At 37.3% G+C, this 11,360-nt stretch overlaps 1 protein-coding gene across 1 annotated transcript in view; it reads right to left on the reverse strand.

The window, feature by feature from the left end:
• The window catches only part of FIGN (fidgetin, microtubule severing factor), a gene marked incomplete at both ends in the record, with an annotated part of 84,057 nt that extends 74,935 nt beyond the window's left edge, over positions 1-9,122 (reverse strand). Inside the window, one exon of the mRNA XM_080621689.1 lies at positions 9,089-9,122. Coding sequence (XP_080477815.1) covers positions 9,089-9,122 — 34 coding nt within the window. The remainder of the gene's footprint in view (positions 1-9,088) is intronic.
• Positions 9,123-11,360: the final 2,238 nt, after the last annotated feature.

The following is an 11,360-nucleotide window of genomic DNA, read 5'->3' on the forward strand; positions in this document are numbered from 1 at the left end:
TCCCCCATGTCCCCCCAAGCAAAATGTTTGGTGTTTGCTTTTCTTATTTTTCAGACCGAAAGGATCAACCTAGAATCTGAAGGAATATGACCCACCAAGTAGTCTTAGAAGAAAAAAAATGCATTTTGCATATTATCCTTTTTATCATAAGGGAATGGAGGTGGAAATAGGGAGGGTAAGACAGTGAGTTATGGAGGGAGGGGAAAAAAAAAAGTACAACTAAGCTGGTGCGATGGCTCAGTACACCAGATCACCAGTGCATTGACCCTCTGTATCTCTGAGTCATTAGCTGGAATCCCAGCTCTGCCTTTAGGAGTAGGGATTTGAACTCACACACCGATGTGGTGAGATTCGGGATCTTGAACGTGGCAGACAGAGGGGTCATTCTCCTCAGTGCGGAGAAGGCTGGAGGCCTCCCAGGAGGGCAGGGTGGGATGAGTGACTGTCGCCCGGTGCAGGCACTGGACATGCTGCTGACTCAGGCAGGGACATTGACAGGCACCGCTGCTTCTCTCCATCACTCCTGGATGGAGTGGGTTTAGGCCACTGGTGCTGGTAGGTACATGCAAAATTCAGGGGGAAATTATCAACACATCCTTACTTGTCTATGTGTGTGTGCACATGTGTATTTGTACATACACACCTCTGTGTGCAGCTATACAAATGTTTACACGTATTTACGGAGACATACTGAACAGGCTAAGCTGGCTTCTCTGCAGCCATACGTAATGCTCAGCACTGCCAAAACATTTCTACATCAATTCTACTCCTTAATACAGCTACAATTTTATATATATCCACATACAGAGACTACATATATATATCCTATACACACATCATTCACACACATGTAGTACCGTGTGCAAGTCCCTTTGCCTTTAAAATTGTTTGCTAATTTACATGGAAATTTCATCCCTGATAAAATAAAAAGCACATTTTAACCAGCTTCTAATACCATCACATTATTCCCATGAATGATTCCTAGTAAACTATTTATTACGGCTGTAAGAATTGAAAGGGTTTGTTTCTTGCAGATGCAGGTTGGGGGGTTGCCTGTCCCCCCCACGCCTTTTTTTTTTTCCCCCTCTATGATTTATCAGGTGGTGAGCAAACCCACTTAAACTATAGTCGTCCGTATGAATCACTAATTTTCATGTTTCTAATTAAAATGTAAACAGTGTAATGAAGACATCAAGTTTTTAGGCAAATGTCTCTTCCAGTGCCACTTGGGGTATGCTAATTACTGAAGCAGATCTATGGATGCTCCTGAATCGTCTACAAGTCCAGATTAAAAGCATTACTGCTAAACCTTGCTTTTTACACCAGGGAATTGTGTTCTCTAACCTATTCCCAGTTTGCTTACAGATGCATATCTGTACAAGCCTTTATAACTAGTCATTAAAAAAAAAATAAAAATAGAAATTTATCACATAAATGGAACAATTTTGGAGGTGGGGAGAGAAATGTGATTTCATTTCAAATAAAATTTGATTTCACTTTTATGATTATACGTAACTAACATAGTAAAACCTGTGCTGAAAACTTACCGTCTTAGTGCTTCTTCAAGAAAAGAAAAATAGATTAGGCATTACTATGGAATTTTTAAAAAAGCATAAATGATATTTCAAACCTGTATTAAAATTCTTATTATCCTAAAATGCTTTTTTCACAAACAATTAATTTAAATATATATTATTCAGGAAAACATTAACAAAAAAATAAATGTATTCACTGAGAAAAATGCAAATGGTCATTGCAAATACAAAAGGCTTAATGTGTAACTGAAAATCTTTTGTCATATTTATTCCAGTCTTTATATCTGAAATTTGTCAGAATTTATCCTAAAGCAAATGACCTCTCCTACATATACTGAAGGAATATAAGTCCTCTCCTGCTTACAATTGTTAATTGAGCCTGTCTGCTACAGCATCTCTTTCCTCTCCAAATAAGCCAGGATACTTGCTTTACATATTTACTGCCAAGCACTTGAACAGTCCTCTATTTTATTATAATGCTGGGGTTTCTCCCCCTCTTCTGTAATTTTTTTTCCTATACTGCAAGTACTTAAAGCTGCAATCCACAGTGATCTAAAGCCTCTAAAATGCCTAGTACAAGAAGAGGTTTTTCTTACTCCCTTCGTGGGCTCAAAGTCCATATTCTGACTGGTACAGACAATTTTCATATTATTTTTACATAAATGCTAGACAAGCATGTCTGAGTTGCTAACCTGGATCATGAAGATGAGAGTGCAGAGAATGTACGTGCACATATGTGCCTGTGCAGGTGCATAAACATTTTAGAACTGAAATGGTGGACCACCCACTATTTTATTAGTAAAGTATTGTACACAAACATGTGAATACTTCTCAGTAGAAATATATATGGAGAATTTCAGATTACATCAAATCATAAAGCATCTTGTCTCTCAAATCATAAACGCCTTAGCAGAATGAAACAAAACACTATTTAGGTGTTTCCTTCAAATGTATTGTTCCAGCAAAACTAGATTAATGAGACAACCAGCATTTTAAAGGCTAGTGCTTTATAACATGGTACTCTTGAAAATGATGTGGGGTTGCAAGTGAAAACACCATTCTCATTCAGCTCTGTGGTAAAAAAAAAAAAAAAAAAACAAAACAATATCTAAAATCATACACACATGCTAAACATTTTTTTCTTTTCTTTTCTTTTCTTTTTTTTTTTAATTATGGATTGAGACAATGGGGAAATCTTACGTCTTTGCAACAGTTCCAAGGCCATACTAATCAGGTGTAATTTTTAATGAACACTGGCTGTTTGGTGCTCATTCAAGGTATTTCATTAGGAGGTTATTCATTTAAAATAAATGTTTCAACCATATCAAGCTGTAACCTTTCTTGAAATGTAAATGAATGGTTTAAATGAGAAGATTAATAAAGAAGGGATGTTCCAATTCCAAGCATGGCATGCTATGTATTTTTAAATTTGTCTATGCCAGATGCTGTCAGTCAGAACAAAAAACTGTCCAAGCAGACAATCTGTGCGTCTGAATGTTGATCATGTTGGAAAGTAAAGGGGGAGGGGGGAGAGAGTGTGTCAAGGATTCATGGTCCTTCATCTTTGCAGTAGAGCAAACACGTCTCTCAGTATAACGACAGACAGCTGCTTCCACTTTCTAATGTGCCCTAACTTAGATCACTGAAAGAATTGTCAGCACTCAGAGAAACACACAAAGATAACACAGCCAGCTGCCATGAAGGGGGAAACAGCACAGCTCAGAAGAAATGGGATTTGTTCCATTTGCATGATGCTGGCTCCCTTGGGCCCCTTTCTTTCAAATCCAAAGCACAAAAGACAACACTTAACATATTTGCTTAAAGATGACAACCTCATGTTGATTTCATTTGGATGTAACAGTGTCAGGATTACAGATATAAGAATATATTATATCTGTAACAGAGACTGACAAATGTATCCATCAGTGAAACTGTCTGATTCATCTGCTTATACAGCCATTTTCCCATCCCAAGGGTGCCATCTAAGTAGTAACTTTAGAAGACTGAAGGTCTAATTTTATTACACCACATTTCAACCTACTAAACAATATTATTTCTAAAATAGATCATTTTTATTGGAAGTCTCCCTGATGAAAAATCCAGTAGACACCGGAGAATTTATGAACTGTGTGGGTCCTTTGAACTCAATATACTGCCCATTTTAAGCAACTTTCTTTATACACGATCAAAACCTAAGCTTAAATAACTGAGATTGTGTTAAAAACAGAGATGATAATGGCACTTATTTTAATACTACATCATAGTCTGTCACTATTTGAATATCTGCTGTTTGGCAGTCTATCACTATTAAGAGTGCTTCTAGTTACAGATCTGCATCAATAGAAGAGTTTCTTCAATAGGAACTCTATGAATAATTATTGTTCTTCAATATACTTTGACCAGTTACGCAATCTAATTTTTCGTTGAGGTTTTCACTGGGCACTCCAAAAGTCACATGAAAGTGGCGGAAAGCTGAACATGCTACACATCGCATTTCACTGCAGAATCAGAAAACCAAAATAAAGGGTGCATATTTGCAAAATCACTTCTACCCTGTTTTATGGACCAGCTTCTTCTATAATTGAATGAAATAATTAGGCAGTGGTTAGACTCCTAGTTTCAAATGCATTACACTGAACTCTCTGATGGCAGAATTATCCCCACCAAAACCCCAACACCACCAAGTGACTCTGCATAATGCTCCCTATGTGAACTGCTTTGTCTCGAGGAACTCGAAACTGCTTGTTGCTATCTGCTGCCACCAAGTACTGCACTGTAATTCACTAGATTGAAGTTGTTTTGTAAAATGGAGTTAACTGCTGTACGTGGAATTTCAGCACAGCAGATGGTTACCAATCATTATTCTCAATTTGTTTAGTTTCAAGCGATGGGCTGGTTTGGAGGAGCAGCAAGGACGACAGGAATGGGGAGAGGAGCAAGGTTAGATGCACTGGCTTGCAATGCAAGTAGTGCTAGATGGCATAGCATTAAAAGGAGAAAAAGAAAATGTCTCTGAATTGCAGCAAAGCTAAGGAAAAAATGTACAAAATCAGGTTTTATACACATATATATATAAAAAAAAAGAATAAAATAAGACATTTAAAAGGGAGTATTTACTGATCAATCATTTTCTGTTCAAGAGCTACCTTACATTTTAAATATTGGAAACAGATTTTAAAGTTTCTAAAGGTAAATTGTCTCTGTTCACATTTTGTCATCATTCAAGTTTAAATCATGTTCTACTATAAGTGGTTCAGTTGTTGAACTGGAAATGGAAAAGGAACCATTTATGGACAAGCGCACATGAACAGAATTAAGCTGTAAATATCTGGGCAGGGCCATTATTGTAGTCCAGAAACATCTGGGGCTAAAGCCCAGGCTAGGCCCCACTCCTTCTGTGTTCAGGTAATTGCTTAGATGATTTATAACTTACGGTTTCTATTAAAAATGGTTTAAAGAGAAATTTGGAGCCTGAATTCTAAAATGAAGATGGCTCTGCTCTTGCTCTCATTTGTTCAGGAGGAAAAACAAAATATATCTTTTGCCATTTTTCTCCCCTCTCCTACATTTAAGAGATATAACACTTCACTACAACGACAAAATTCAGTTTTCCAAATTCATGACACATACCTTTCCAGCAACAAAAATTGGAGACCATTCACTCAGCTTACATTTGAGTTGCTCAGTGCTTTAATACTTCCCATCAAAATTATTATTCTCCCCACATAACTACTTAAACCAAACCAACTATAAACTGTATTGATACATTCACAGCATATAAACTTGTCCCTGTTATTTTGATCCAGCTGAGACCCAGTTAGCTCTGCCTGCTACCATGATGCCACAGATGATGGCCCTCCAGTGAGGGGACTACAAGCACTATGTCCTCACAGGGACGTTTCCGGCTCCAGGACTTGCTTCCCCCCACTCACTTTAAAACAGCCTGATTTTTTTGGCTTTCAGAACAAGCTCTAAAAGCCACCCATTTGTCAGGGTGGAAAACAAAGGTGGAAGATATTGGGGTTTGGAGGATAACAATAAGGGATATGCTTGGATGATGCCATTCTTTACTGGCAGTTAGGAAAAAAGGGTTACTCTCTCTCAAGTAGAAAAGCAGGGACAGTCTCTGACTGTAAACAACTCTATCAACAAACTTGGTTATTTAATACTGACCACATATCCTAACTATATATCCAACCCTTTTCCATGACAGCTAAAGCTGAATACCCCTAACCCTGCAGAGATTAGGTTTGTAAAGGGGTTAACCATGCTGCCCTCCAGGTGTTAGACATCCCTTTTTATTGAGGTTTCTGTATGTTGGGCAGTTTACAGCACAGCTCCAACATGCAACACCGAATGAAGGAACAAGTTTGCAACCTGGGTGTATGCCAAGGTTGAAGTGACACACTAGCGACTGTCTCAGCCCCTTGGGGAAAGAGTGGATTAGATGAATCACAAAACAATATCACCATTATTTCTGCAGTAAGTTAACTATCTGTTAGCCACATGTGATCAAGACAAAAAGTATGCCCTAGCACTTTCAGGGAAGTCCCCATCCCTACATCTCTATGAACTGTAACTACCCTTAAACCATCAAAGACATTCTGATACTTTGAAACAATGGAAAACTTTGCATATGGCATTGCATCAACCTAAGAACATAGTAAATAAATCCACCAAACTGTTCATAGCTTATTGTCAACCTCCCCCAACAAAATTTGGTCTAGTATCACCATAAAGAAGATACCATACACTTCATACACCAAAAGCTTTTTAAATATTTTTTTTAATTATTTTTAAAGAACTGGTTGGAAAACTAAGTGGAAATTGAGCATAGATCTCCCAGTTATATGTCAGGTGACCTACAAAACAAACACAACCAATCCCCTTAACTTTTGCTGGATTCTCTTTCAATTATTCTTTATGTTGTACAGAAATGTAGAAACTCAACAATGCAGTTAAGCTTCATGGCTCAAGACTGAACGTGTAGCTAAAATGCTGAATTCACAAAATTAACAAGGAGAGTTTGCCCAGAGAACCAGGCCTGTTACTACAGGAAAGACTTACAGAAGTCATCAGCAGGAGATACTTTTTCTCCTATTTCAATTCAAACTGGAAAAATACTATTTAAAAATGCTCAAGCAGAAAGTGCGCAAATTGAACCAGTATATTTTTAGGAAAATTTGTGCACTTGATTAATGACACTGTGAGACAAAATTTTCTTAAATATATCTTTTTACCTAACCATATTCATGTTCTTAGACCAAAACTAAATTATGGATTGCGGCATGTCTTAATTTATAGTACCAAATCCAAGAATACTTGCTTTCTTGTTCTGCATCAATAGATCTAAGGAAAATTTGAATCAGACAAGCAGATTTATTTGAATTGTTGGAAAACTATTGATTTCTAATGGTGATATACTGGAGTAGAGAACTATAGTCAAATATTTGAACTGAAGAACAAGTATGACTTCACATAAATATCAACACTACTAACAACAGTCCATGGGATAACAAAAAACTATAATTTGGCATTTCATGAGAGAAAAGGGTTGAGCAATTGAACCTAGTTGACTACAGTAGGGTTAACAGGGTTTCAGCCCACCTGAATTATTTATTATCTAGATTTTAGTACATAATAAATTTTAGTACCTAATTTTGCAAGTCTCAAATACTATAGTGAAGAACACAGAAGCCAGGGCACAGTATTTGAGACTGTGCCCTGGCTTCTGTATTCTTTACTACAGTAAAGAGCAGTGTACACACAAAGAAAGATTTCTACCAGGTGAAGAAATAACTATGAGACATGTAATTATAGCATACTGGATTTGAGTCTTTACTTCCATAAAGATCACCACTAAGGGAAAAAAAAAAAAAAGACAAACAGCATAACGAATACAACGGCCTTTCCCAGACTAAAAAAAAAGGAAAGCAAACCACTTACTGCAGCAAACCTCCAGGAATAATAAGGAATACATATGGAGATGTATTACGCAACACAAGCGGGATTCTCTCTGTAGGTGTTAAAACTTTCTGCAGCTGGCTGTGCAGGTGAGGGTCTGGCAGAGAAGGCTGCTGTTGCGCCCTCTAGAGGCTGGATGTCTGGTCAAAGAGCTTTTCAGCACCTACTGAAGTACAGAGGAAGCTACCAGAACTAGATCTGTAAGCAGTGCTTACACTTTTCTTCTTTTTTTTTTTTAAGCTTATTTTATGTACTTCAAGACACTGTAAGTATTAACAGAAAACCAAACCTCTAAAGGATTCCTGTCAAGTATAAATACATGCATAAACACAAGATATAATTGAAAAAGGCTTTGCTTAATGAGCTCATGGGTGCTTTGGCATAGTGCATAAAATGCAGATTTGCAATTTTAAGACGATGTATCAATTCCCACAGTTGGGCTTTGGAATCAAAATAAAAAATAAATTCCGTTCTGCATCAGTTCACATTCAGGTTAGTTTTACTCTAACATAGAGCCACACCCTACAAATAACAACGGTAAATTTTCTTACCACCCACCTGTGTGCTCATAAAGTGTGGATCTTTTTAAAGGCAAAAACATCTCAGGGTAAAACCAGGGTCAAATTTTGCATTGGCTGTAAGTAAAAAGCTCTAATATAGCTAGTCAATCATACACTAGTTGAAATACAGCCCACAGAGCACTTAATAGCTCAGCCCAACAAGCATATCACCAAGTGGAATTTGGTGCACGAATGCAAATGGACGGATTTTTTTCTCTTCACTATTACATGATTTTTATCCTTATTATCTTACTACTGACAGCAAGTAAGTCTTACTACAGCTAACCAGGAAACAAACTTGCTTGTCTGAAATCCAGCATTGAACTACCCATAACACTTCAGAAACTGTACACTAGTAAATTATATTACCACATAAAAAATTCATCCTGAAAGTACTTATCCAGTAAGAAACATGGATATACAAGGTTTCACTTCTTTCAGTGCCTTTTTACCACATAATGAACATATTCATAGCTATCCAGTCACAGCCTTTTGCTTAAAATATACACAAAATACCCCAATTTGATACTGCCTGGTATATATAGTAAAGGAAACACCACAAGGAAAACAGTGATTTTCACCTTCAGAAGGATAGTTCAATGATAAATTAATACCATTAATGAAAACCTCATTACTGCAACTATACAATACTATCGTGCCTATTCATACTTAATTTTCTTGTCAAAATCACATTATACAGCATATAATCGGTTCTGATTGGGGGTAGGGGAGAACCACTCGCTAACTATACCTAAAATGACCAGTTTTCCAGTGCAGTTGTCTTCTAATTAAATCTAAGTGTGGAGCTCAGCCATTGAGATATGCTATAATGATTTGCTTGGAAGTATTTTTTCCTGTTGTTTTTTCCTCTCTGCTTATCAGAATACCTTACACCTTTCAAAACCAGAACAGGGAGAAGAAGGAAAAAAAAAAACCAAAACCAAAACCACACACACACAAAAATCCCCCACCAAAACAAACACCAAACATGCTCCTTGCAGATGCCATGCCAAGGCATGTATTACTCACCATCCTTCCGCCCACATTTGGGAATGCAGCTCATCTATTTCTTAACTCTTCCCACTAACTCAAAGCTCGGAACTGCACCTCAATTGCTATTTCAAAACAACAAGCTTCTTAATGACAAAGTAGACCGCCATTTTATTAGCAGCAAAATAAATACAGTTGTAGTACTCAATGTTCCATCAAACTACAGTGATTCCCCTATTTACTGGTAGCTGTAAAGGATTATACCCAAACCCAATTCTGCTCCAGAACAGCTTCTAGCTGAGCATCCAACAATGCCAGTACTGTACCCACAAGCAAATATCCAGAGAGTCTGGCACCCCAGGAGCATATTAAGTGGGCACAAGTTTTTCCTCAGGTTATGGTTAGTATTTTCTATAAGATCATTCTTAGAGAAGAAATAACTTTTTATATCAGAGTCTCTTATCTTTACATTGAAAGACTGCAGGTCACCTGGTAGAGGACACAACAGATATTAAAGAGATTATAGCCTTGATCTAAGTCAGAAGATAGAATTACATGTGTGTTGGTAGAGATGTCAGTAAGACCATGCAGAATGGCACTTTTCTGTGTTTCAGAAGTGAGGTATTTCTACGTTTACTATATTTCAAATACAAAAGAATTTCACAGTGGCAGGGCAAGACAGAGGCTGGGAACCAGAGCTGGTGGGAAGTGGAGAGAGGGGCTGGAGGGCTTTGGTAGGTATAGAGAAGGGGCATGGAACAGCTTTGAAAAGCCAGGAAGGAGAGCTTCAATTTCTCTGCAATGGATTTATATCAGCCAAGCTTAAATAATGGTATTGTAAATTAAGGCCCAGGGGAATTTGGAAGGCCCAGGGGAATTTGGACTGTACAAGCAAGCTTTTGTTCACCAAACCCCAAAAGGTATGTGGGAGATTTGGGGGTTTGTTTTAATTTAAATGGCATATCTATTTCTAAACCTTAAGTTAAACTATTTTGCTCTGTTTATTGTACAGCCTTGTTGATCCAGTACCTGTTAGGAAAAATATTTTCTTAGCTAATATAGTGACATTCTTTAAATTAACAATTATCTATTACTGTAGTTAGCACTCTCATTTACTTCCCTTCAGAACTTTTGAACAGGGAAGAAAGCAACAAATCTAGTGCAATAAACTTCACTGGGGGAATTAAAAAAAAAAAAAAGATGGAGGAGTGGAGGGAAGAAAGAGAAAAGAAAAAAAAAGAAAAGAAAGAAGGAAAAGAAAGGAAAAGAAGAAAGGAAAAGAAGGAAAAGAAGAAAGGAAAAGAAAAGAAGGAAAAGAAAGGAAAAGAAAGAAGAAAGGAAAAGAAAGGAAGGAAAAGAAAGGAAAAGAAAGGAAAAGAAAGGAAAAGAAAGGAAAAAAAGAAAGGAAAAAAAGAAAGGAAAAGAGAGGAAAAAAGAAAGGAAAAGAGAGGAAAAAAGAAAGGAAAAGAGAGGAAAAAAGAAAGGAAAAGAGAGGAAAAAAGAAAGGAAAAGAGAGGAAAAGAAGAGAGGAAAAGAAGAGAGGAAAAGAAGAGAGGAAAAGAAGAGAGGAAAAGAAGAGAGGAAAAGAAGAGAGGAAAAGAAGAGAGGAAAAGAAGAGAGGAAAAGAAGAGAGGAAAAGAAGAGAGGAAAAGAAGAGAGGAAAAGAAGAGAGGAAAAGAAGAGAGGAAAAGAAGAGAGGAAAAGAAGAGAGGAAAAGAAGAGAGGAAAAGAAGAGAGGAAAAGAAGAGAGGAAAAGAAGAGAGGAAAAGAAGAGAGGAAAAGAAGAGAGGAAAAGAAGAGAGGAAAAGAAGAGAGGAAAGGAAGAGAAAGGAAGAGAAAGGAAGAGAAAGGAAGAGAAAGGAAGAGAAAGGAAGAGAAAGGAAGAGAAAGGAAGAGAAAGGAAGAGAAAGGAAGAGAAAGGAAGAGAAAGGAAGAGAAAGGAAGAGAAAGGAAGAGAAAGGAAGAGAAAGGAAGAGAAAGGAAGAGAAAGGAAGAGAAAGGAAAAAGAAGAAAGAAAAGAAAGAGAAAGAAGAAAGAGAGAAAGAAGAAAAAGAAAGAAGGAAGAAGGAAGGAAGGAAGAAGGAAGGAAAGGAAGGAAAGGAAGGAAAGGAAGGAAAGGAAGGAAAGGAAGGAAAGGAAGGAAAGGAAGGAAAGGAAGGAAAGGAAGGAAAGGAAGGAAAGGAAGGAAAGGAAGGAAAGGAAGGAAAGGAAGGAAAGGAAGGAAAGGAAGGAAAGGAAGGAAAGGAAGGAAAGGAAGGAAAGGAAGGAAAGGAAGGAAAGGAAGGAAAGGAAGGAAAGGAAGGAAAGGAAG

Source organism: Psittacula echo (assembly GCF_963264785.1).
Source record: "Psittacula echo genome assembly, chromosome: 6".
In the NCBI taxonomy this organism is placed as follows: Eukaryota; Metazoa; Chordata; class Aves; order Psittaciformes; family Psittacidae; genus Psittacula; species Psittacula echo.